Below are 27701 nucleotides of genomic sequence, written 5' to 3'. Positions count from 1 at the left end.
AGTAGATAAACATCTGCTTTGAAACTGGTTTATGGCTGTCATCACCTTCAGTTTGTTGCGAAGATGCAAAGAATTCACATCAGTTAAGGAGTGGCAATACTCAGGTTACACATCACCAATACTTGTCAAACTTATGTTGCTACAGTGTTGTTTCATCCTAGATCTAGGATGCATCCCATGCTTAAACACACAGGCTGGTCACCAACAGAAGTTCAGGAGGGATGGACACCTCTCCTACAGAGAAAGACTGTGAATATTGAGATCGTTCAGACTGGAGAAGAGAGTGATCTGAGTCAACCTTATTGCAGCCTTCCAGTACCTAAAGGGAACCTACAAGAAAGCTGGAGAGGTTCTTTTTACAAGGGCACATAGTGACAGGACCAGGGGGAGTGGCTTTGAACTGAAAGAGCATAAATTTAGATTGAATATAAGGAAGAAATTCTTTACTTGAGTGTGGTGAGGCACTGGAACAGGTTGCCCAGAGAAGTTGTGGATGCCCCACCCTTAGAGGTGTTCAAGGCCGGATTGGATGGGCCTTTGAGCAACTTGGTCTAGTGAAAGGTGTCCCTGCCCATGGCAGGGGCGTTGGAAATAGATGATCTCTAAGGTCCCTTCCAATCCAAGCCATTCTATGATCCTATAATTTAGAAAAGCACTATAATCTCCTGCCCTAGGGAGAATCTCAGGCATTGCGTGGTGTTGCTTCTGAAAAAACATGGGTGAAAAAGCAGCAGGGCAATGACCTGTGTATATTCAGATGCTCAGAGCAGTGCCTGTTGGATATGTCTGTGCACCTTGGGGGTTTCTTTGTCACAGATGTCTGTTTGAGAATGGAGGCTTGTGTGGCCTTTTGGGATGGGTTTTATGATCTTGCCCCATGTTCATCTAAGACTCAAAAAGGCTTCCAAGATTACAGCATTACTTCATCAATGTCTATAGTTATCTAGAGGGTGGGTGTCAAAAGGATGGAGCCAGGCTCTTCTGAGTGGTGCTGAGCAATAAAACAAGAGGCAATGGGTGGGCGATGGAGCACTGAACGGATTGCCCGGAGAGGTTGTGGAGTCTCCCTCACTGCAGATATTCAAAAACCACCTGCACACAATTCTGTGCCATGTGCTCTGGGATGACCTTGCTTGGGCAGGGAGGTTGGACCAGAAGGAGGTTGGACCACTGTGGTCCCTCCCAACCTGGCCCATTCCATGAGCCTGTGATTCTGTGAAGGGCAGTGGAAGAGCAGCAGGACAACAAATCAGGTGACTTTACTCATGTTTGTTATGCCATCCTGACAGGACATCAAAGGCTCAGAGAGGTTCAGTGAAGGAGGACGGAAGATGTTCTCCTTAGAGAACATTTTGGCAGTCGTTCCACTTCACAAGGAGAGATGAAAATGGTCACAATAAAATGTTAATAATTGACGGCAAACTACAGTATGGTAAACGGTATCAGCACAAATTTCCTCTGAAATCGGAAAACAGCGAGGTAAAACGCCAGTAAATGTTTAATTGCCACCTGTGCGGAGCTCTGCCCACGCCGCCACTCACGGGGCAGCCGCTCGGCCATCGGCTTACTACGGGCCGTGCCCGGCCTCGCCCGCCCAGCGGGCGGGTCTCGCGCGGCGCTCGATTTGAGCGGCCTTGTGCCTGAGCGCGGCGGTGGCGCGGCGGAGAAGCCGGGCCGGCTCCCGGTCCCGATGTGCTGCGGTGGTGATCGGCGGCCGGCCGGGTAGCCGCACGGGGCCTGGCCGAGGTGAGGCCGCTCCCTGCGGAGCCTTGGGCTTGGAGCGGGCAGTGCCGTGAGGTCGGGATGCACTGGGCCGTGGCGTTTCCCATTGGGTGGGTCTGGGCCGTGCTCCGCGCCGGCTCTCGGCCTGCGGGGCCTTCGGGCTGACGGAACTGGTTACGGGCTTCGTGGAGGAGAATGAGCGGAGGGCAGAAGCGCAGAAGCGAACCTCGAGTACTGTGTTCAGTTCTGGGTCCCTTAGATCAGGAGGTGCTGGAGCGTTTCCAGAGAAAGGCAGTGGAGCTGGTGAAGGGACTGGAGCACAAGTCCTACGAGGAGCAGCTGAGGGGGCTGGGGTTGTTCAGCCTGGAGAAGAGGAGGCTCAGGGGAGACCTCATCACTTTACAACTATTTAAAAGGAAGTTGTAGCCAGGTGTGGGTCGGTGACTTCTCCCAGGCAACAAGTGACAAGTGACAGGACGAGCAGAAATGGCCTCGGACTGCTCCAGGGGAGGTTCAGGTTGGACATCAGGAAAAATTTCTTCACAGAAAGGGTGGTTAGATATTAGAATGGGGTGCCCAGGTGGGCGGTGGAGTCACCGTCCCTGGAGGTGTTCAGGAGACGACTGGGCGTGGCACTTTTAGTGCCAGGTCTCTTTGACACGGTGGTGTTTGGTCATAGGTTGGGCTTGATCTCAAACATCTTTTCCAACCTAACAGATTCTGTGAAGAGCAGAACACCCACGCTGAGCTCGCCCGGGAGCTGTTGGGAGCATCCCGGCTCCCTGCCCCTTTCTCGGCGGGGCCTGTGTTGTGTAGCTGCGAGAACTGCGTATAAGTCCTGCTCTCAGTGACACTGATGATATAAATTGTAGGCAGTGACTTGTTATTTGCAGGAACTTCTTGTTTATGTGTCATAGTAGTTCGTAGTAGTCTTCTAGCACTTCTTAGTTTCTCATCCATGAAACACAGTTTGTTACATAGTGCACTGTACACTGACATCCTTCCTGCTACTCAGATTAAGAGTTTTACTAGATTTACTAGATTGTTGAGATTTTCATGTCTCTAAGAGTTTGGTGAAGTTCTTAGAGACTTAACAAGAATTAATTAACAATATTACTGGACTCTATACACATAGTGCTTTTGTAATTTAGACAAGTATGAGGAAGTAATTATTTTCCAGCTGCTGTTCATGAGCAAGTGTGCCAGTGTCATGGATGACTTCAAATGCCAGTATTTACTTTGGTGGAAGTTTGGATTTGTGCCAGTTTGGAAAGATGATGCGTGGGAATGTCTCTGACTTTTGTCACCAGTCAGAATGTTGGTTGCATTGCAGTCATATTTAGCAGGTTTGTGTGCAGTTGTTTTTGAAAGGAGGATGTGAAATATGATGCAGTTTTGTAAGATGTGCTAGAAAATAGCATTGTGTGTGTCCCTCACCAAAGTTTAAACTCTGGCTATGGTTTAGTTATACTGTGTTTTAATAAAGCATGAACATGAATCAAGATGTGGCCCAGTTCTTCCATTCACAGCTTGGTTAAACATGACCCACAGGACTTTTGTTCCCATTGTTACCACTGGTTTGTGGAATGACAATAATTTTGCTTCTCTGAGGAAAAACTGAATAACAAATATTGCTAAAGGTTAGTTTCTAAACTTCCCCCCCTGCTCTATGTAATATTATTTCATCTAATCATCTTCATAACTAGTTCTTAAATAGGTAAGAAAGCCCATAGCAGTGTATGGGCTATGGACTTAGGGTATTTTTTTCATGTGCTATGACTTCAGACAGATGTGTAGAGTGGCATTGCACTGGGTGAATAAAGAAAACCTCTAGCAAGGCTATCCTGAGTTCATGAAAGGTAAATTTCTCCGTGCCCATTTTTATTTTTACAGTGGAATTGAAAGTCATTTAGACTCAAGCTCCTGAATCTCTTCAGTTGATGGCCATGATGTTCATCTTAGACAGGGTGGTTCTGGAAATGGGAGCATCTAAGTGGGTCAATAGCCATCATGGCCAATAGTGGCTAATTTGTCATGCTCCATGGTGCATAAAATCAGTATGTATGTGAACTCTTGTATTCCATGTTTTTGGTGAATTGCATTTGAAAATCCCACTTTTAAACACTTTACATCATGGGGGTTTATAGGAAGTTATGAAGTTCAGATTAATATTTTGGTTTTTTTTTTTTTTGCTGTTTACTGTAGTGATGCTGACAGGTCCTGCATAAAAACATGCAAGTTGGGAATGGATTCCATTAGCATCACTCTCCAGCTTTCCCTTCTAAAAACATGATTGCTATAAGAGAGTCCAATTAATAGTTTCTATAAAAAAGTAGATTTCTTCAGAGAAAGAATTCTCATTTAACCCTATGTTTTGCTAAATATTAATGTATGTTTCCTCGGTACAGTATTGCTAATGTACTGAGATTTGCTTAGACTATTTAGAACTCTCATTTTTTAAGGCATGTTTTGATTACCTTTGGCAGCTGACTCCAAGATTTCATGTTTGTCTGGCTTTTCTTTATAGCCATGCAGTTTCTACTTGCATTATTTTAGAAGGAAACTGCTATTCACACGTGATTGCATAAAATGAGGAACATGAAATGCATCAGATAGCACAAAACCAAGATAAAATCACAAGAACTTAATTTAGAAATTAGGAACTCTTAATTTTTAAAATAAACACAAGTTTCTTTCGCCATTTTTTCACCTTGTCATTCTTAGCTTATGAAGAATAGTATCATAGTACCAATGTCAAAGTAATAGAAAGTAATTTATTAATCTAGCAAGAAGATGTTCAAATTTTTGAGGATAATATGTTTGCCTTTGCTGTGGTATTACCTGTCATGTATGCTGCGTGCTGTACAGTGTTCTGTAGTTACTGTTTTACAGTGTAGGTTCTGTTGAAGTCCTCAAAGGGGAGACAGTCTTGGAAGTAAGATGATGTTGACTGTTGTGTAAAATAAATCCAGAAGGAGAAGAGTGCTGCCACTGAGTTACCATTGAGCTGTTTTGTTTTTTAAAAAAATAATGTTCCAGAATGTGTAAGACATTAATTACAAAAAAGTTGTCTTGAAGTAAACTGATGATTGAGATTGGCAGAACTATTATTCCTTGAAACTGCAGTTCTGTGCAGTATTTTATTGACCCTACCTGATGATCAACTTGTTCCAAGTGATTGATTGTCCTTTTAATTAATAGTCTAGGTGGGGGTAATTGCAAATGCTGTTCTATAAAATGATTAATCATTCTCTACATTTTTTCAAGTGGTTGGCTTTGGTATTTTGTGAATAGAGTAGCAATGGATGATTTATATATTATGTAACAGAACAGCATTTGTTCTTATTTGTTTTAAATATATTGTCTTTATATAGGATTTTAAAATTGAACAACAGATGAAAGATATGAAAGATTCACAAACGTCTCATAAGATGTGTAATTTAATGAAAAACTGAGTGTATGGTGAATTGAGTCATGAAGCTGGCTCCACATGACAGCTCATAACTAAACTGGGTTTTCATCATGCTGTATCAGCGATTAAAGCAGTACAAAATATTTTGTTAAACAGAAAATACCATATTATAATTTAAAATGCGTGCAACAGAAAGCTATTATTTACTTGAAATAATAAGAAATTATATTTTGTAATGATTTTCATTCAGGCAAAATGGTATTTCAGGAGCTTCACACATGAGTCTAGGTTGTTAGAAGTTACAAAGACCTGATGAAAATAATTATGTCAGTACCAAATAAATTTAACTCATTTTTTATGAATTTTAGAAATCCTCTGTACAGACAGTTGGTGAAGAACAAACACAGAATCCTTACACGGAGCTCCTTGTGTTGAAAGGTCATCAAGATATAGTACGATTTCTAGTGCAAATAGATGACTGCAGGTATGAAATGCCATTTCAAATTGTTTAATAGTGTCCTTGGCAATACTTCAGAGAATATTTGTGAATATGTAGTAATATTTGTAATCTTCCCTTTTTTTTTTGGTGGGGGAGGGCAGGAAAAATTTGAGTTAAAAAAACAAGGAATGAACACTCTCTTTTCTTGGTATGTTACTGTGTCTTCTCTTTTAAGGTTTACTTTAATGAGAAAATAATGGTGAATGAGTTACGTTTCTTGGTACCAAGTCATTGGTTAGGAAGAAATGTTCTTTTTAGTCTGTTCCTATTTGAGCGTTCCCTTCTGTACATGCATATGAACTCTTTCTCACAGGACAACATGCAGTAGTGTCTTCTTCTGCTCTGAGCAGATACATGTGTTTTGCATTTCTGAATTGAGAATAGCTGTTATTTCACCTTTTGGTTCTATGAAAGAGTGTAATAGGCTCCTTTAGGCACACTGTAGCAATTAGCCATGACATCTTCAACAATACTGAGCGATGGTTGCTGTTCCTTTCTTTCCCATCTTCTGCTGCACTTTCTTCCAAAGCTATAGTACTTAATTCATTTGAGCTTTAGTTAATGCAGGGTTTTTTGACTTTTCAAATATTGAAATTTTCACCACTTTATTCAGAATGACTGCTTAGCAAAATTCATCACATGCCTAATCTCTGCATTTCATTTCTCTTCCAATTTGATCTTATTCAACTTGCTGTACTTCTTTGAAACCTGATCATTCTTTTGTTTCTCTCGGTCAGTTTTTTGTATATTCCCTGACAGTTTTTATCTGTTCTATTCTTCTGAAGACTGAGCTGTCTATCTTCTGAGGACAGAGTTATCTAAAAACTGGAAAACTGGTTAATAAGCAGAGATGAAGTCATTGTATTTACCTTTGTCCCTTTGGAAATGTGACTGAGAGACTGTGTTATGATAGTTGTACGTTACAACCTGGCTTCTATTCTAGTTTTTTCTAGATTAACCTTTCATGTTCTTTAATTATACTTAATCCTAGAAGAGAAGAAATAATTTTCCACCTTAAAAGTAAGGTTGTGAATTCTTTAGTCAGTAATAAAATGTAGTGACTCTTGGCTGATGTGGAGAATAAAATAGAAAACGTTTAGAGATTAAGAATGTAAGTAGTAGGCAAGGAGCTGTAGTAATTTATATCTTTTATGGATTAGACTCAGAAGGGAATTTCTAATATATTTATCAATACACTAACAAAGTTAACATGGATAACAGCTTGTTTTAATCCTAGCAGTGTATAGCAGGTGTTTTGTGAAGGAAGGTTCTCTCCTTCCCCATTCACATTGATTGGAGGAGATCATGCAGGTAGTCTCTTCCAATTCAGGAATGCCCATAGAATCCTGTTTTCTAATAAGATTTGTAATTATATATATTAATATACATATATATATATATAATATATATATATATATGTATATATAAATTTCACAGAAGACTCCATGGAGGCTCTTTAGCGTGTCAGTTTTTATTCTTAATGTCATAAAAAATATATATATTAGAAAAGTTACATGTGTTACCATAAAGTTTATTTTTCCGCATTGTAGTAGTCCACCAGAAAATTCCTACAAAAATGAAAGAATCTTGTGGCTTTTTTTTCAGTCCTTTTTGACCCAGACCAGTTATTAAAATAACTCTTTATCAAAGTATGTTTTCTCAAAACACTTACTGCATAGAGGTAATTGATTTTTGTAGAAATACCAGAGTATTCTTAAATTGCTGTGTGATACAAAGAAACTGCTTGCCATTTTGGGCTTCTTTCTTTGGTGGCAGGTAAATTACTGAAGCTAAACTAATGATAATCATTGTAAAGCTAAAGTCTGGGTGGCTGCATTTAATATAGACTGTAAAATAGCATATGGATAAGGAGTAAGTTATATAGCTAGTTAACATTCTGAGAGTTTGAGGAGTTTAATAGAGTTGCTTCACTGGACAGTAATTCTGAGTTTTTATTTATCAAGAATATGGTATTTTCTGGATTGTTAAACACCTGATAATATTATTCACTTGATTCTTTTCAGTAAAATTAGTATTGTTACTCAGATTCTGAAATGTTTTTATTTAGTTTCTGCAGCTATTCCATTGTGTGCTTTTTGTCAACTATTGTAAGCCAAATTTCACGCTTCAGGTCTTTAGATAATATCATCTTAGTGAGAATTTTGCAGAAGGATTTTCTTGTTTTCTCAGTGGCTCAGCTAAAACCAGTGAGTGGAAAATTTTCTCAGATTGGTTTTTGAAGATACTAAATAAATCCTATATGAATGTAACAGAAAGCTGGTTGGCTTTTTTTTGCTTTTTTTTTCTTTCTTCTTTGCTCTTGTACTTTTCGAACATGAAGTAAGGGTCATATTGATTAGAAGATCACTAAAGAAGGCTAAGCCTGAGCAAGAGTCTTCCAAAAAGTGGACTGAAATAAAATTGCATGTAACGCCCTAGCATTCGATACATTACATTAAACAGAGTTCATAACACATTTTAAGAACAGTTTTTTTTGTTGCTCATTTGACCATTCCTTCCTCCTTCAGGAAACAGACAAGGTTATAGATGGTGGTGATCTTGACTGGAAAAGAATGAGGTGTCCCATAAGGAGCATATGTAGGCAGATGGTTAGATAGTCACTCTAACCTAGAGAAAAAGATTGAATTCAAGTCAGACTTGGTTCATGCGAGATTAACATGCTAATTGGAACTTGTGTTTTCCTCATATGGTATGCCTTCCATGTGGATTTTTATCAGAAGTCAAATTTAGCACCTTAAATGTGTTGCCCTTTGAAGTTCTTTTAAGCCACACTCTAAATTACAATGGTAAATACTGGACTACTCTGTTCTGAATCCAAAAAATCAGTCTGAGAAACTGCTCAGAGACTTTTTTTATCTTTAAGCAGCAAGGTATTTGTTTATTCAGCGTTGGGAGCAAGCCAGCTCGTACTGGACAAACTTACTCTACTTGCAAGTGCAAAACTAAGCCATTTTATACACTTTAGATACATGGTTACATCATTTATTATACATATTAATAAGTAGACTGGTCTCTGGGCGGAGTCTTTCCAGACATGCGCAATTTTCTACTGTAGGGGTCTTCTCCTCAAGCCTTCATCCCTCTGGTGGTTGCCATGGACCTCTTCCTCGATTTGACCTCTTCAATTAGGTGACCTGAATTCTTCCAGCTTGCAAAATCCTGGCTCTGGGCCTTCTAGATCTTATCCAAACGTCTGATTTACCTAATTTATTTCTGCGTGTGTACTACTCCTGTTCTTTCTATAATAAGGCCTTTGGTCCAGTGAGCAGAACAGAACATGATATTAACCAGTGCTCCTAAAATGTTCTTCTGGCAAAACAGGTATTGAGGTTTCTTAGCAGGCCAGGATATCTCAGTTAACTCTTTTAGGCCTGGGTCCTGTTTCAGTTCCTGGGCTGAACCCAGACAAGTGGTTTGTAACTTGTTAGATGTCTTATAGTTGACTCTGACTAATAGTATTTGATTTTAAAGTGGTGTTTCAGATCTCATATTTTTAAACAAGAGAATTGGTTCTTTTGTGGGGGGTTCTTTTTATAATAGTACATATTGGAATTCCTACATCTTGTTCTTATATTAAGTATATGTTGATAAATACCTATTCAAATGTACTGACTTCAGTTTAGAAACTATAATTGGGATTTACAAATACATGTTTATTCTGTAAAGACAGATTCTGATATATCTTGTAAGTATTTCTCTTCCATAAGTGTTTACTGCTTTTCCATTACGTTATGCTATATTGAAGTTTTCAGTTTGTTGTGTTTTTTTTGTCTCTTTTTCTTCAGGTTTGCATCTGCAGGAGATGATGGAATCGTATGTCTATGGAATGCTCAGGTTAGGTGATTTTTTGGGGGCTGGCTTGTGTGTTCTGGAGAGGGTAGAAGTTATGGAGAGGAGTTAGAAATGTCTAGAAATGAAAAAGCAGAATAAATAAGAGTTGCTGCAAAGCTGTTTGAAAATGTACAAGTGGAGGGAGCCTCTTAAATTTTAGTTTACAAAGGAGAGTTAGGGTATTAAAAATTGTGTGAACTCAAGAGAAGGATAAGTTTTGAAAGTTAGAATGTTTTGGGAAGACATAGTGATTTTAGAGAGATTTTAGATGAAATGATGATGTGAAAAGCAGAAGTGTGTATCAATGTGTGCCTTTAATTACTCTTTAAAAGTGTGTTCTGTGTTTGCTGTTAACACCAAAATGTTGACTAGTAACTCAACAAATATGTAAGAAGATCCCAAACCTGCCAGGATTTTTATATATACTTAAGTTTTAAGTACATTTCAGTAGCTTTACTAGTAATACCTGTTTGTGGTATAACTGATTAGGCTAAATGGTGAGCTAGCACAAAACTCTATTGGAAAGATACCAAAGTGAGTAGAAGTTCAACATTTCATGCAGTGCAGGAACAGGGCCTTAATTGCTTGCTGTGATAAAAATCTTGTAACTTTTGAAAACCTTACAAAGACATTAGTTTTATCATGGAAATAGTGCTCTGTTAGTGACACCAGCTGTTCTGGTCTTCTGCTCTGTGTCTCTGTATCACTGACAAAATTGTAGAAGGGATGAGCATTAGACCTGTGTTAAGGAGGTCTGGTATATGAGTTACATTGTTCAATAAGAAGTCTGAAGGGGAGACATGCTGTACTGTCTAAAGTGTATCAAACATTCAAATTGAGGAAGAAAAAAAACTCAGACTGTAAATTTTTTAAAAATCTTCTGAAAAATTTATGCGACATTTATGATGGTGTAATTTTAAAATACAGAAGGGGAGACTTGAAATTTCTCTCTTTTGAGCAGTTTCAATTAGAGCTGTGCTGTAGTTGAAGGCCTTTTGTGATTTTTTAATTCTATAATTTGGAAAAGTAAAGGAGTCTTGAATATTAAAACCCATATATGTGAATATATATATACCCAGTGTTCTGAGCAGTTTGTCACTTAGAACTCAGCTTATGAACTGAGTTCCATTTTCTACTTTTGTTGGAATTTTATTAGTTTAAAACATTAACCCGCAACTGTAAAGAAGTTTGCAGCTAAAATAACGCTGTATTTTAGTTGCACGTTTAAAATGCCAGTATGCTTCTCTATGTTTGTTTGTGGAGTTTTGCCTTCTAAACACAGCAGAAGTAGCTCCGGTTGTCCAAAGCACCATCTTGAATCTACAGATGATGTATGTGCTAAATAAAGCTGGCAGGAAATTGACAGTACTGTGTTTACCATAAATATGGGTCAAATTTTTCTAATAATTAAAAAAAAATACTTTTTCAGGAGAGGGTTTGTCAACAAATCTGAATTACCAAAGTGTTCATGGGTGAATGGCCAGTATTTGCATTAAAATTAAATGAACTAAATGCAGAATTTCGGTCTCAAGGGCTTTTAGAGGGTTTTTTACTCTGAGAGTAATTTGTGTTATGTCCTTTAAACCTGTGCTTGGTATCTTATTTAATCTTGAATAGCATTGATGGTAGTAAGAAACAAATCCGTAAGTTACTTTAGAAAGGGAGATTTGAGACTCTTAAAAATTCTTACTTTCAAAAATCATGTGGTACCTATGTTTTATGCTACAGTAGGCATTTTCCATGTTTTACACTTAGTTTTCCGTGGTTTTGTTTTTCAGACTGGAGAAAAACTTTTTGAACTTCATGGACACACACACAAAATTACAGCTATAGCACCGTTTTCTTCGTCAGATGCTTTTGAAGAAAAAAGACATTTGATTATAACAGCCTCAGCTGATAGAACAGTTATTGTATCCTTTGATCTGGAGAATATTCAAATTTCTATCAGCTTTTTGTGATTTTTTCTTTTAAAGGTTGCACAGAGACAGGCTGCAGGCTGTCTCAAGACGTATTGACCAATAATACCCACTGGGTGTAATTGGGTTACACAGGAGTTTTACTAGTTATTGCTCACAAGTAGATGTAGTCCTTGCTACAAAAATGAATCCATAACAGACCTTTATTAATATGCCATTTAGGCCAAATATTGAAAAGACAGAGTTTAGAAGACTGAGACACTGCATACCTCTTTCCTAATCTGTCCCAAACAAAGCATTTATATTTATAATGCATAGAAACCTTTCAGTTTCCTTAATGAATAAAGACAGGTTTGGGACTGCACTAGTGGCAGACAGGTTCAGAAAGTGTCATGTTTCCATTCTACTGTAAAGGTATGCTAAAGAGACCTTATGAATGTCTGTTGTTTTGTTATATACAATAATTATTATGTATGGCTTGTAGGTCCTATGGGCAGGTGTTAAAATGAACAGCAATGTTTGGTGTAAGCAGTGGTACATAATGAGTGGCTGAGAAGTGGGTGTTTTTCAGACTCTTAATACCTCAATTTTCTTTTTGAAAGGATGTAGAACAAAGGTAACTGGTATGGCTTGGTTCTGTTACTGTGTTGCAAAAGACAACCTACCTTTAAATTAGTTGTTGACTCTTAATAGTAGGGAAAAAATCAATGAAAAAATAAGGTTTTGCATTGTTGATGAAAAATGTAGCATGTAATTAAATTTGTGTTTCTCAGGGAAGTGACACCTTGATACTGTGCTTCATAGTACTTACAGATTTATTTAACTAAAGCTCATGATCATTTTACTGAGAAATTCCCTGTAGAACTTTTGCAGGAGACATATATCTGATTTTTGTTCTGCAGTGTTTGACAGTTCTTCAAAGACTGGATGTATGGTTGTCTGGAGGGAGTGATCTATGTGTTTGGAACCGAAAATTAGATCTCTTGTGTAAGACCAGTCATCTTACTGATGCAGGTAAGAATGTAAATGACTCATTATACCTGTTAAAGTGCAAGTAAAATGGATCTGTATAATGATGCAAAACCAACTTGGCAAATTTCCTTTAATTCTAATGATAACATTATTTATTAGAGCCACTCGCTCTTTTTTTAAATGTCAGACTTAATAGTTTCAGAATTAAGACTGCTTTTAATCTCCTGTACTGTGTGAATTTTAGAATATGTCAAATCTCAGTAACTGTACAATAGCTTGGACTTACAGGGATAGACCTTGGATGCTGGTCTGTATGTGTTTGCTGTAACATGTACCAGATTCTTTGACTGGCTTTTTGTGTGATCAGGTGGGAGTTCTGTTATTCCTAAGTGAGCTTTGTAGAAGTATAACAGTAGAGATTACTTTTTATTATTAAGAATCAGTACTTTTTATGTAGAAAATGCAGGTTTTGATAGGAATATAATAAATGTAATCAGATATCAATGTCAATCATGCTTTTATATTAATAAATTTATATTTTGTATGTCCATATGAAGAAAATTGTCACATGTTATTGATGTGCTTTACCAAGGTACCTGTAAAGCTGTGAATTCCATTTAAAGTTGGAACTAATATTGTCCTTATTTTTGTCATGGAATAGAGCAGTGGTAGGCAAAGCCTTCTCAATCTTTGAGGATATTAATACTTCTTTTGAAAGTATTGATTATGAAATATTATGAAGTATTATGCTAAATACTAGCTGGTAGTGTTGCTGTGGTGCTTTGTATGAAGTGCTATTGAAACTTTGGTACAAGGAGTCAATGGGATGTGTAGCAGGGGCCTTGTCTTCTATTCTAATCTCATGCTTCCTTTGTGGGGAAAGAGATTGCTTATTCCTTGGGCAGTTTTTCTTTAATGATGCGGTGGCACAGACTGGGAAAATTCTGTGCAGGATTAAGACAGACTAACAATTAAGACACAAAGCAAGTTGGACATCTTAGGCCTTACTCTTCTTCTGCTGGCTCTGCACAGTATTTTAGAATTGTGTGTATTGAGGTATGTACAGTATCTAATAACTTTGGTACTACCTTTGTTTAGAATCTTAATAATTACCATGGTGTCCTTAGTACTGTCCAGCATTAGGACATAGATATCTTAACTGTATTTAAAATAAACTTTCAGTTTCACTGCAAGTTAGATGTCCAGAATTCTGCTGGATTCGGGACCAAAAGTCCTGACCTTGCCCCTGTTTGAGATGATCTGTTCAATTCTGATGCCATTTAACTTTTATTTCAGGCAATATGCTTCTGTTTTGATTATAATTTCCAAGTGGAAGGAAGATTGTTAAGAACTTTATTAATAAGGAATTAACAGTTTGCTGTGTTATAAACAGTGGTTATCCTTTTCTCCCTTATCCCCTGGTTTTTTTTCAAAGGTATCAGTGCTTTGGTTGAATTGCCCAAAAACTGTGTTGCAGCAGCTGTAGGCAAAGAGCTAAGTGAGTATGTTGCATTTATGTGTTCATGTTCCTTTATAACAGCTGCTTATCAGAGATATGTGTAAAAAACACACTGCTGGAATTGTATAGGGAAAGTAAATGGTATTAGAGTGTGATCAGCAACCTTCTTTTTCCATTCTTCACGAAGAGGAGACAGTACTAATCTTTTTGAGGAATCTTATAGATGAAACTTTTCTATATTTAGAATCATAGAATTATTAAGGTTTGAAAAGACTTTCAAGATATCAAGTCCAACCTTGAACACCACCATGCCAATTAAACCATTGCACTAAGTACCATGTCCAGTCATTTCTTGAACACCTCCAGGGATGATGACTCCACCGTATCCCTGGGCAGCCCATTCCAATGCCTGACCACCCCTTCAGTGAAAAAATTCTTCCTGATATCCAACCTGAACCTCACCTGGTGCAACTTGGGGCCACTTCCTTTTGTCCTGTCACTTGCCACCTGGGAGAAGATGCCAGTCCCCACTTCTCCACAGCCTCCTCTCAGGTAGCTATAGGGAGTGATGAGGTCTTTTTGAACCTGCTTTTTTTCATGCTAAACAACCTGAGCTCCTTGCTCTTAAGACTTGCGCTCCAGACCCTTTGCTATCTCTCTTGCCCTTCTCTGGACAAAGTGAGGGGCCCAGAGCTGAACACAGCTGGATTTGAGGTGCAGCCTCACCAGTGCTGAGTACAGAGGGACAATCACTGCCCTGGTCCTGCTGGCCGCACTGCTGATACAGGCCAGGATGCCGTTGGCCTTCCTGGCCACCTGGGCACACTGATGGCTCATGTTGGTCAAGCAGGACCTGCCTTTCTTAAACCCATGCTGGCTGGTCCTGGTTCCCTGGTTGTCTTGGATGTGCTGTGTGATCACACTCAAGATAATTTGTTCCATCACCTTCCCTGGCACTGAGATCAGGCTGACAGGCCTGTAGTTCCCTGGATCCTCCTTCTGACCTGTCTTGTAGGTGGATGTCACACTGGTCAACCTCCAACTGACTGGGACCTCCCTGGTTAACCAGGACTGATGATAAATGACAGAGAGTGGCTTGGTGAGCTCCTCCACCAGCTCACTCAGTGTTAATGCCATCTGTCCAGATCTGTCTGGGGCAATTGACATTTGTCCTAGTGCAGAAGGTCTGGGACTGCTTATCTGAGCTGTCAGATGCTAGGCTTCTCTAGAGCCTCCTTATCCCAGGATCAGAAGCTATAATGAGACAGTGTGATGATTTCTTTTGCTCAGTTGGAGACAGAATTATCTATGTATGCAAACTGGAAGTCATTGGCTAGCTGTTGGTGGAGAGTCTTTTTGGTAAGTGCTGTGTAAAATTACTGAAATTTCAAAATAGGGAATAAAATCCAGGAGCAAAAGTAGAGCATTATATCAGCAAAAAAGCAGATGTTGCTCAAGATGATTAAATACCTAGTTGAAAAATTAGCAACCTGATACTTTGATCAAAGAATCAGGAACAAATTAAGAATAGTCCTCTTGTGTTTAGACATAGAGATACAATACAAACTTCCATCTAAACTTCCCACACTTCTTTTGCAGTACCCTTGAGATAGAAAAGAAATTCCAAGACTGGTTAAAATAAAGTCTTAATTCCTGATGATCTCAATTGTCTTACTAGAGAATATTGCATCCTTTTGAATATTAATTTTTCAGTGAGATGAGTCCTCAAGAAATGTTTCACTTTTAGTTTATTCATCCATAAAGATGTCTAATACTTTTCACTTCTGCTTTCTACAGCTTCTGATGTTGACCAGGTCTATAAATTTCAGAGTAACAAGGCTAAAATGTTTTATCCTAGAGTTGCTGTAGTAAGAGGCCTTAATGATAACACTGAAATAATTCATTCCCATTTTTTGATGTCATGAGTGACCATAAGTCTTGTCTCACTTATGTTTTAGTTTGTGCCTCTCTGTGTTTTATTTAAGTATAGTTCCATCTTATTCTGAATGAAAGAGCTTATTTAGACAATTTCTCTTTCTTTGAAGTAATTTTTAGGTTGACTGATTCTAACAATGAGTCTGAAGGTTGGAATGTCCTTGAAGTAAAGCGCCTTGTTGACCATCAGGATAACATTTTGTCATTAGTCAGCGTCAATGGTAAGAGTCGTTTTATAATGTTACTGCTTTTGTTAGTTACCAGTGGGATAAACCTATGGAGTTTTTTTGGGACCAGAGTTTTAACTGGAGTGAAACTACTTTACTAGTGGATGTACTATCTTGTGTAGCTGCAAAGGTAGTGACATGTCAAAATATAATTGCATTGTTTATGGATTACAATGGGATGAAACCAGGCAAGTTGCAGTGTTGAAGAGAGGTAATGTCATTGATGAAAATGGAGCTCTGGGTCTTCTTTCCGTTAGAAAAGTTAAAAATGCTACTTTTTCCCTTGCTCCTTCTGACTCTTAAAATGGGATATGCGAGACCATGTTCCTTGCGGTTGTTGTCCCAAGGTAACTGAAGGTTCTGAGGGTGCAGTTGTGGATCTGCATAGAGATTGTAGAGGGGTCTAGAAGATGATACAGGCAATACTGAGCTATTACCTGAAATTCAGCCCCTTCTACTCTGTTCTTGCCTTTTTTTTTTTTATGGAGCACCCACAGAATCCAGAACAAGTTATTACTGGTGTAATAGAAAGTGTGTATTTGTCCTTGAGTGTATCTGTGTCGGCCTGGTTGGCACAAAGGGACTTTGTTACAGAGGTAACAAGAAGCTGGAAAAAAAAGAAAACTTAGATTCTATGGTACTTGTTTCTGGGCTTAACTGTTGTCATTATTGTCTCCTTTTGGATTATGAAGAACAAGCAATGTTTGGCTTAAAGAGACAATATGCTACCTGCATTAAATATTGCTGTAGTGGTTCCTTCCCAGGTATGAAAAACAAATTCATGACGAGCTACTTCAGTCTTGCCATCCACTTAATTTGTGATCTGTAATTCTATTTATGGCATAGACATACTTTGTTGCTTCTGAGGGGTGTCCAAACACCTACTTGTCCAAGGAATAGAAGGGCTTTCTATGTAGAAATGGAGTTCAAGTACTTGCACATACTTCTGGTGGTGTTCCTTGCCTTTGCTATGCAGTACTGTGCACTGTGGTCAGTGAATGTTCTCCTTCCTAATTTTAACTTTACAGGAGAGCTCATCTCCTTTTGCTCATCTGAGGTGTACTAGGTAATAAAATGAGTATTTACTCAAAGAAAGGGGGTTTAGTCCAGTCAGTTATGTACTGCACATTGTACATAGCTTTACACGAAAATGTAGAGCTTTACTCTTACCTTTCTAGAGTTGTAACTTTGTGTGAAATGTCACTTTTCAATATAATGTTTTTTTCCCCCCTGCAGACTTGACTTTTGTGACCGGCTCTCACGTAGGTGAGCTAATAGTTTGGGATGCACTTGACTGGACAAAGCAGGCATCTGAATGCAACTTCTGGGACTCCTCTGTCCATCCAGATGTACAGCCAGAAATAAAGTTATCCCAAAGCCCAAATGAAACTTCAGTTCAACACCTAACGTCTGATGAGGAGGTAAAAAGCTTTAAATACAGTAAACTAATTCAAGTAAGCTAGGATGACCTTACCACAGAAGACCAACTGCTTTGTGTTTTCAGTTTCCTTGTTTTAATATGAGAGATTTCTTCTAAATGTGCACAGCTATTTTTATACAGTCAACAGTTTTTATACAAAGTATTGGGTGTTGAGCTAACTGAAGGTTACAATATGTTGATGGTATTGGGAACTAACATAATGGACTTTCAACAACAGCATTTCTTTTTGACTGACAAAGATTTATTAGCTGTTTACAGTACCACTAGAGAAAAAATAAACAGGAGGTGTATGTTTTGATGGCATACATCTTTCATATTCCATTCTTCTGGAAATGCAGTTTTCACAATAATGCACCTTTGAACATTTATATCTGAAGGTACTATGGAGTGAATTTAAGAATAGGCATATGTCTATAGTAAATCAATATTGCTCCTACTGTTCAGATGGGCCATACTCAATTGTATACACAAATATGTATACAGGATCCAGGCTACTGTAATAATGCTTTGGACATAAGTTCTTGATCGGAATACTCTGTCAGAACCCAGTTATTGTTCAGCAAACACTAAAAGTTGTCAGGTTATTACTTACTTTTGTGAAATGTTACCAACTGTTAGTGGCAACGTAAAAGACGTTTCATAATTGTCATGTAGGTCAGTTACTGGGGAATGATTAAGAAAGGGATTCCTGGAAATGGATTCAGAGATATGAGCTATAACAAAGTAAAAGCTGTGGAAAAGCCTGAATCCCTAAAACCCTGGAGAGAGAAACATTATGGGTTGTGGGCAGAAAAAAAGATGTAGTTATATCTAAAGGTAGGATTTGCAGTGTTATCAATGCTTATTTCTACAATGAGCCAAAAACAAATTTTATTTAGGGTGAAATCTATAATATGACTTTAAAATACTTTGATTTTCTCCTTGAAAGCTACACAAGATGTGTTTTAAGGGAGGGGAAAAGAATTTTGAGAAGGTCAGAAGTTGTTATAACATTGAACGTGGAATCTGAGGCTACTGAAGGCTTTCTTCGGTGCATTCAAATTGCTGTGAATTTCATTCATCGTGAGAGTTTTGAATGGTGAGAAGTAAAGGTGGTTCTAGCGTTAATCTTGAAATAGAAGCTGTTTTAAGGCAGAGCTGTCTGTATTGTAAAGGTCCTACTTAAAAAGTGGTGAAGAAATGTATTTTTATAACGCAGATGTTTTAAAATGTATTTTTAAAAGCAGAATGCTGTTCTTCATGTTAAAAAAAAAAGTGCAAAATATGTGTTTTCTCTGTTTTCCAGGCTTGGTAGTTGGGTGGTTGGAGAAGATGCATGTGTCTAGTTTGACACTGAGATTGTAGGCAAAACATGATTCAGAAACAAATGGGGTGGTATAGGTTTGGCAGTACTGGGAAACAGTGCTAGGGAGTGCGTCTGGTGCCCTGATAAGCATGTGTTTGTGTTTAGTTGCCTTTTAAGATAGATGTACAATTTATGCTTCATCATCTTTTATTTTCTTGGGGTTTGAGATGACCAGGATTTTACCAGGGCTTGTGAAAAAAGAAGAGTGCTCTATGAAAAGCATCTTTTGCAAAGCTGTAAGACTGTGTGACTCATGGAGGATGAGTGATGTGGAAGACCACTGAATTTGAAGCTCACACAAAACTAGGAAAATAATACAAAATGACTCAGTGGGTTATTTTTCCTCTTGATTCGGTAATGGTGCTATCAGAAATCTGTTTAGTTTCAGTGCTTCCACAGCAGATGTGCATAAGAAAAAAGCCAAAACTCTGAACAAAAACCTGGATAAAGAGTTTTGAACAGTGTCAAAACATCATTGAATATATATACAGAAAATCTTAGTCAAAGACAGTGGGTTACAATTTTTACAAAATATTGACAGATGTGTAGTGTGAACTGATTATGAGACATTGATGTTTGGTTTGTGTAAGTGGAAGCAGGCCATTCAGGGAAATGTTCCAGCATTACATCACCATACATCACCTAAACAAGGTATGTTCAAAACTGCAAAAATGTACTGAATGGAAGCATTTTGCACGCTCCTGGTACTGAATATTAATCATCTGTACATACATATGATTGTACATTTGCCCGCTCTAAGATTGTCACAAGTCACAAGGGGGTCCAGGTCCAAAGATGTGTAAGCTGTTTCTGGCTTCTTAGGGTCATGATGGTTGCAGGATGGAATGCCTTCACTCTTCTGAAGAAAAGCATTGAATGCAAAATGCACTATTGTGTAGTACTTTCCTGTGAGAGAGTTCCTTTTCTGTACTCAGTAGAGTTGAAATACTTGAACAAGGCCTCCTTGTCCAGCTTCAGTTAAATTTCAAGAAGAGGCAAAAATGCAGAACAGCTTCCTGTATTCTCAGGCTTTCTTGATAAAACAAAAGTTTTTCAAAACACAGAGCATTATTTTAGTGTAAGAAAGTAAATGTTTAATTGCAGAAGTGTATTGATTTGTTGGTATCCTAGATTACTGCTTAGACTGTAAGGTACAGGTTAAAAATACAGAAACTAACTGCTTAGAGTATAGGAAGATATTGCACATTTGCTCAAAAAAAAATCCATATTGTTTTTATATGACTTACTAATTTCATATGTTTGGGATAAGGCAGCAACAGGAGGAAACAGAAACAAGCTGGATAGTGCAGGCTAGATGACATCACAGTATCTCTGGAAATCTGTTACATGTGGGATGATTTTTCAGTATCTGTTTCTGCAAGTTATTCCATTAAATTTTTTTTCCAGTATGTGTTTGCTGCTGTTGGGAAAGGCATATATGTATATAATCTTCAAATGAAGTGTGTGATTGCCTGTCAGAGAACTGCTCACGACTCCTCTGTGCTGCACATCGAGAAGCTTCCAAACAGGTACAAGTCACAGTACATTTAGTTAATGCAATAAAGAAAAGCAAAACTTGGAAGGGTGACTAGACAGACTGCATTTCTAGGGCAGGGACTTATCTGCAGTTCGATCTGCTTTTATTAGGTAGAGCTTGTTGATCTGGTTTTTGAAAATTCATCATTGTAATTCAACAGGAAAAGACTATAATCCAGTATATCCAGATAGGTACACAGGCTGAAAATATCTCAGCTATTTTCAAAATCAGACCTGATAAAGCACTTTTGTCTACATTGTGAAAATACAGCTTAATGGCATTTTACTTCTATAAAGCAAAGGCATATGACATATTCAGTAAATATTTTTCACTAAATATTTTGTAACAATTGAAATGTTTTAACAAAAAGTAATAATTTCCAGCCTTTGTTCATTAGTGCTGAATTTCTAGCTCGATCTTGATTTGAGAGCCAACTTGGACAATCTGCTGCATATATATATATGTATATTCTAATAGTAGTTGTGTTAGATCCCTTTATACTCTTGTTCAGTGAAGCAAAAGTCTATCAGAAGATAAAAATTAGGGCCTTGATTGTGTAAATGCATGTGCTTTATGAAATAGGGTACCTTTCCTTTTGTTATTTTTCTGTAAGAAAAGGTTTTTGCTTAATGAAAATAAGCTTATGGACACCATTTAGTTGAACTATGTTTGCAGAGTGTAAACTTATGTTTTGTTTTACATAGTGGTATGCTTTTAAAAGGGGGTGGAAAATGTTTATTTTTTCCACCTATTCTACAAGCCTGTTATAGTTTGTTCTGCTACAGATGCACTTTGAGGCAACTTGCTGTCTCTTTTATAGAAACATCACAAGGTGATTTTCACAGATAAGTATCCAATGCTAGTGTTGCTTATCAACTGTTTTTACAGGCAGCTGATCTCCTGCTCAGAAGATGGCAGTGTGCGCATTTGGGAACTCAGAGAAAAGCAGCAGCTGCCAGCTGAACCAGTTCCGACAGGTTTGCTAGTAGTGGGGGGTGAAAAGAACATTTCAAAACATAACAGGAGACCCAATATTCATATAGGAATAGGGAGGCTTTCAAGCTTTGTAAGAAGAGATAATATATTGTGTTCAACCAACTGATAACAGGTCTGGGTGAGAAACTGAAGAAGGGATGGGTATACAAGCCCCCCAAAATCTGATATGGGACATTAAAAGGTCTAGGTAAAGCAGTTCTGTACCATAAAGCTTATTTAAAGTTTACAGTTGTATCAACCAGTTTAACAAAAATTAGGACCTCTCCTGAAGAACCTTCATCCTTCCCTGTTTGTACCAAATAGTGCTGAATCCTCTACCATGTAAGATTAAATAGTTGCAGAACTATGTGCAGAAATCTAGAAAAACTTGCAGATGAGCAGCTGGCACAAAAAAAAGGAAGTGTTTTCCACATCTCTTCTTTGAACTTTGAGGCTCTATACAACCTCACTTGCATACTACCTCTGGGCATTGGAGTCCTCAGGGCTAGTTGCTGGTGTTAGAGCAGCATTTTCCTCAAGTACAGACATTCACAGAATCATAGAATAGGTCAGGTTGGAAGTGACCACAGTGGGTCATCTGGTCAAACCTCCCTGCTAAAGCAGGGTCATCCCAGACACATGGCACAGCATTGTGTCCAGATGGTACTTGAGTATCTCCAGTGAGGGAGACTCCACAACTCTCCATTACTCTCTGGGTAGTCTGTTGCAGTGCACAGTCACTTGCACAGTAAATAAGTTGTTCTGTATACTCAGATGAAACTTCCTGTGCAGCAGTTTCTGCCAATTGCTTCTTGGCCTATTGCTTGGCACCAGCAAGAAGAGCCTGGATCCACCCTCTTAGCACCCTCCCTTCAGGTACTTAGACATTGATGAGGTCTCTTCTCAGTTGTCTCTTCTCGAGGCTGAACAGGCTCGGTTCCCTCAGCCTTTCCAGATGCTCCAGTCCCCTCATCATCTTTGTAGTTGGACCTGCTCCAGGAGCTCCATATCTCTCTTGTCCTGAGGAGTCCGGAATTGGACACAACACTCCAGGTGAAGCCTCACCAGGGCTGAGTAGAGGGGCAGGGTCAGCTCCCTCAACATGCACAGCATTTGCTCCTGGCAGTGCTTTTCCTAATGCACCCCAGGATATCACTAGTCTTCTTGGCCACAAGGCCTCACTGCTGGCTCATGGACACCTTGTTGTCCACCAGGACACCTTGTTGCCCTTGTTGACTTTCAGACAGTTCTTCTCTGCCCATCGCTCCAACCTGTTGAGGCCCTTCTGAAGGGCAGCACAGCCCTCTGGGGTATTGGCCACTCCTCTCAGTTTTGTGTCATCAGTGAACTTGCTGAGGAGGCATCTGTCCCTTCATCCAAGTCATGGGTGAACAAGTTAAACAATACTGGGCCCAGCATTGAACCTTGGGGGACACCACTAGTGACAGGCCTCCAGCTAGACCCTGTGCCTCTGGGATCTGCCATTCAGCCAGTTCTCAGTCCACCTCACTTTCCACTGATCCAGCCCACCGTTCCTGAATTTGCCTGTAAGGATGTTGTGAAAGACAGTGTTGAAAGCTGTGCTAAAGTTGAGGTATACAATACCCACTGCTCTCCCCTCATCCATCTAGGTAGAGAGTGCTTCATCACAGAAGACAATCAGGTTGGTCAAACATGACTTTAGTGAGCCCATGCTGACTACTCCTGATCACCTTCTTGTCCTCCATGTGGATAGAGATGTCCTCCAGAATGACTTGCTCAATCACCTTTGCAGGGATTCAGCTGAGGCTGACTGTCTGGTAGTTCCCTGGGTCCTCCTTGCCCCTTTGAAGACTGGGTTGACATTTGCTATCTTCAGTCATCAGACGTCTCTCCTGATCTCCATGACCTTTCAAAGATGATTGTGAGCACCTTGCTGTGGTGTCTGTCAACTCTTTCAGCCCTGGTGCATCCCGTCAGGGCCTGTGGACTTGTGGATGTCAGATTTTCTAGGTGGTCTCTAACCCAATCCTCCTTGACTAAGGGAAAGTCTTCCTTCCAGCATTCCTTTACCTGGTCTCCCAGGTCAGAGATTCCCGAGGGCTGGCCTTGTCAGTGAAGACTGATGCAAAGATCAATAATTCAGCCTTCTCTGCATCCTCTGTTACCAGGGTTCCCCCTCCATTTGGTAACGGGTCCACATTATCCTTAGTTTTCCTTTTGTTACTGGTGTATTTGAAGAAGCCCTTCTTGTTGTCTTTCACATCCTTGGTTATGTTTAATTCCAGATGGCCTGTCTTGTCTCATTTCTACTTGTTCTGAGAGTCTCTCTATATTTATTCCCAGTGGCCTGACCCTGCTTCTGTCTCCTGTGTATTTTCTGCTTATGCTTGAGCAGTGACAGGAGTTCTCTTGTAGTGCTTGGTACTTTTTGACCAGGCCAGCAACTTCTCTGCACACTGGCAGGTGTGGCCTTAGACAGGTGCTCTGGACAATATAATAAGTATTAAGAACTGGGAACAGCAGTAGACTTGCTCTCTTGTAGGAACTTTTTTATTCAAGTTGTGAATAATTTTCTTGATATATCTTGTTTGCCTGGCTGTTCATCTCCTGTTGGTAACTTTTGCAAATATATTTTTGCTGCCTGGCTTGATTTAGAAACATTTTTTTCAGGAATGTTGTGTCTTCAGTATTGCTGGTGATGGCTTATCTACACAGTGACAAGTGGTATTTGGCTTCACATTGGAAATTTATAACTTCTATGAATCAAGATGTTTGAAAGAAACCAGTGAGATGTTGCTGTTGATTTGCTCTATTTTTATTCTAGGGATCCCCTGAGAGGTTGTTCATCTTACCAGTTACCTCCCTTGCACCAGGGCCATGGTTTAGCACACTTATAGTTTTGTGTGCTGATGGGGCTGAGGGAAGGATTGGGAATAAAGTCTGAACTGCACAGTGAACAGAACCCAACTGTCTTACTTCTGTCAGTACTATTGCATAGTTCCCCTGGTGGCTGTGGCTGTGCTAGTGGAGTACTATCTTTACAGTCCAGTTTGGCTGATAGTTTTAAATCTGAATGAAGCCAATGGGCCAACACTTTAATGCTGTAGTGCAGGACATACGGGAGAGACTGGTGCCTCATTTTTCTCCTCTTTGCACAAGTAAAGTTTAGGAGCGCAAAGCAAAGGTGAACATCAGTGTCATGCATCTACCTTTGCTGTTCAGTTAGTTCATTTAGGAAGTCTTTGTGTTTCTTCGTAAATCTGTGTATTGTATCATCCAGGTGTGTAATTCAGCATGTTTACTAAATTATATCTAATTAGGACAAGTAGCTGTGTTTCCTTCCTCCCTCAAGATGAATAATGCAGATATAAAAATGCTGCAAAGTACAGTGCTTCTGTCATTTTGCCACGTAGACTGTCCTGTTTTTAGATTTTATGTGGCTCTTCAGCTAGAGGAAATAAATTGTATTGTTATTTTTGCAAATGAGAGACTTTTCTTCCCCCAGGGTTTTTCAACATGTGGGGCTTTGGAAGGGCAAACAAGCAGGCAAATCAAGCTGCCAAGAAGATGCAGGAGAATACACCTATATATTTCTTGGAGCTGGTTGGGGATTTGATTGGTCATTCATCAGCTGTGCAGGTAGGTCAGCTTTAGTAAGAACAAGAAAAAGTGAATGTTAGTAAGCAATGTAAATTTGACAGCGTAAATTTGAGAAAACAGCTGTAAAGCTGTAACTTTTGACTGTCTGGGTCTGGAGGCTGGGAGCACATTGTGTGGTATATTTAGTGCAGTATGAAAACAGTAATACATACTGACTTAATATTCTAGTGAGAGCTTGCTCAATGATGCCTGAGGATTGTGTGTGCATATATGCACATACATGCTACAGATAATCTGGTAGTGTATTTGGTTTCTTTTATAGACTGCAGACAGTACAACTGGGAACCACATGCATGACCCAGAGTTCATCTTAAGTTCACAATCTAAACAAGGGCTTATGCAAAACAAAACACATTCAGTAATGTCTTAGCCTTCTGCGCTGTGAGCATTAAGGAGGTCTTTTAATGTTAGATCAGTTACCATTCCATGCTTCTGTATGCCTAATATAGTATGTTTTTGTTTTAAATGGCATTTTCCCTCCACACCTTTCTGTGTTTGACAGTCTGTTGGAGTAAGAAATCACTTTCTTACAGTGGTCTTCTGTACACATTCTTGGAAGGAGCAGGGGGAAGGGCAGATAGAGAGGAGCGGTGTGATTCTGGAGTAGCTTTGCTCGCAAGTATTCATGAGACTGATGGGATTTCAGAACTGCTACTGCCAAAACCTGAAAGTTTTTCTTTAAAAGCTAAGGTGGTGAACCTTTCTGTTATCTTTCTTTTGAAAAATGGTTAAAAGAGGTCTTATTATTGACTTGGAAAGTTGCTATCTAAGAAAGAGGACATAGTGTGTAATTCAGTGAGGGACACAGCATAAGAAGGTGAGAGGTGTATGTTGGGTCTTGGCTGGGATGCTGCAGAGTCAAGGGGTAATGGAGATGATGGTGGATGTGATTTCCTGCAACCTTCTACATGTGGAAAATCATGGGGTTTTTTTTAAACTATGGGCAGACTGGAGCTGTTGAGGAAGAAAATGTTGAGTAGTGATGAAATGTGGTGGCCAAAATGAGGGTTTGGCAGACTATTTCTACTGGAACTCCATAACTAGTAAGTGGCTGTTCCCAGAACAGGTAAACCTTGTCCTGAATGCTTTCCCTGACCAGATCCCTTCAAGAAAATGAAGGGACAGGGCACTGTGAGCATGCCATAGGGACATTGCTGTTGGCTATTGTGTTGAACTGCAATTAGTGGTTAATTTTGGGCAGCCTTGTGAAGGTCTCAGAAGTCAGGAATGACCTCATGACTTGTCAGTTCCATTGGTCTTTCAAAATCCCTCCACTACTGCTGTACTTTTCTCCTGTGTTGTATTTCTTGCATGTTTGACTTCCTCTGTGTGATCAGGTATGTGCTGATGTCTGTCACAATTGTTGGCTCTTTGATCCTTCCAGGCCTGGTGCTAGTAGTCTATTGTGTTGTAGGGAAGGGGACAGTGTACCCAATGAACAGAACAGGCTTCTGTTCCTAAGAAACCAGATCATAGTTCAGACAAGTCATTCACTCTTCTGTTGCTGACTTGGAACAAATTGCTTCAAGATTCTGTCTTTTAGTGCTTTCTGTCCATAAGGTTTTAGTGCTATTTTGAAAAGATCTTGCAGTATGAAGTGCTGTTTAAAGAGGTTTTTTGTGTAGTGATTTCACGGTCTCTCAAATGTACAGTATACAGTGTCATTTTGCATACCTATCTATAAGCAAAGCCATTTCAAATATGTCTATTTGTTTAGTCCAGCTGTAAACTAAATAGTTAAGCAAGTTGACCATCTCATGCAAGCATCATGGTAATAATAATTGTTTCATTGCAGATGTTCCTGTACTTTGGTGAACTGGGATTGGCTACATGCTCTGCTGACCACCTCATTATTTTGTGGAAGGATGGTGAACGAGAATCTAGCCTCCGCAGTTTAACACTATTTCAAAAATTGGCACAAAATGGTGATTTGCAGCTCAAACTTTAAATTGCTTGAATACAGGCTACATATATGTAAAGTGGATGTGTGTTAAACCTGAGTGTAAGGTAATGTCTGAGCTACTGGGAATCTGACTACCAGTAACGCTTACACTTGATGTCATGTACCATATTGGAAATTTTATTAGTTGCCATTACTCTTCTGAAAGGAGAATTTTGCATGTTGGCTTACTCTGTCAGCAGAAATGGTGTTGTCTTGAAAGACTGAAGATAATGATGGCTCATTAAATAGTTTCTGATGTTGTTCCCACATGGGTGGATGTCAAGATTTGTGAAAATCCTCAGATGAATCATAACTAAAACAGTTAGGGGTATCCACGGTGCTATGTGCAGAAAGGAGGCATGGCAAAAAATCTGCAGCATAAACCCCAAAATACAGTGACAAAAAGACAAAAGCTGAAGAACCACAAACCAACCCCAAAGCAAACAAACCAACAAAAAAAAGCAAAGTTAACCCCAGAACTGATAAAAAGAAAGGGCGAGGGAGAATGAGATAATGAGTGATAAGTTACCATTTGAACAAGAAGAGCTAGGGAAAGGGAGAATTTGGGAACTTAGTGGGTGCTACTGTCCTCAGGTCTACTCAGAAGATCCAGTACTTAATGGTTTAGGACTAAGTCTTGTGCGGCTTTTGAATGCCATCTCTTCCCTTTGAATCTATAAGAATTGGTTTCAGTACAAGAGACCACAAGGGTGTAACTTGGTACTTAAGATACAGTGTTTGCAGTAAGTGCAATTAAAACAAAGGGCTAAGCAGATCCTGGCAAGAGGAGAAGCAAAAGGAGGAAGCTCCTAGTTTCCTAGAAGA

General features: G+C 39.1%; 1 protein-coding gene across 1 annotated transcript; it reads left to right on the top strand.

Annotated features, from left to right (window-relative positions):
• The first annotated feature begins 1013 nt into the window (after positions 1 to 1013).
• Positions 1014 to 27145, top strand: WDR41 (WD repeat domain 41). The gene is made up of 14 exons (XM_008924731.3): positions 1014 to 1053; positions 1727 to 1746; positions 5503 to 5618; positions 9440 to 9488; positions 11264 to 11395; positions 11753 to 11815; positions 12304 to 12415; positions 13809 to 13871; positions 15878 to 15988; positions 17231 to 17415; positions 20188 to 20309; positions 21206 to 21294; positions 24780 to 24913; positions 26730 to 27145. Exons 1-14 carry the CDS (start codon positions 1014 to 1016, stop codon positions 26880 to 26882), a joined length of 1389 nt encoding a protein of 462 aa, XP_008922979.3. The 3' UTR covers positions 26883 to 27145.
• The last annotated feature ends 556 nt before the right edge of the window (positions 27146 to 27701 follow it).

The sequence above is a fragment of the Manacus vitellinus genome, unplaced genomic scaffold (assembly GCF_001715985.3).
Source record: "Manacus vitellinus isolate BGI_N305 unplaced genomic scaffold, ASM171598v3 scaffold_18_pilon, whole genome shotgun sequence".
NCBI lineage: Eukaryota > Metazoa > Chordata > Aves > Passeriformes > Pipridae > Manacus > Manacus vitellinus.
This window is presented reverse-complemented; position numbering and strand designations above follow the sequence as displayed.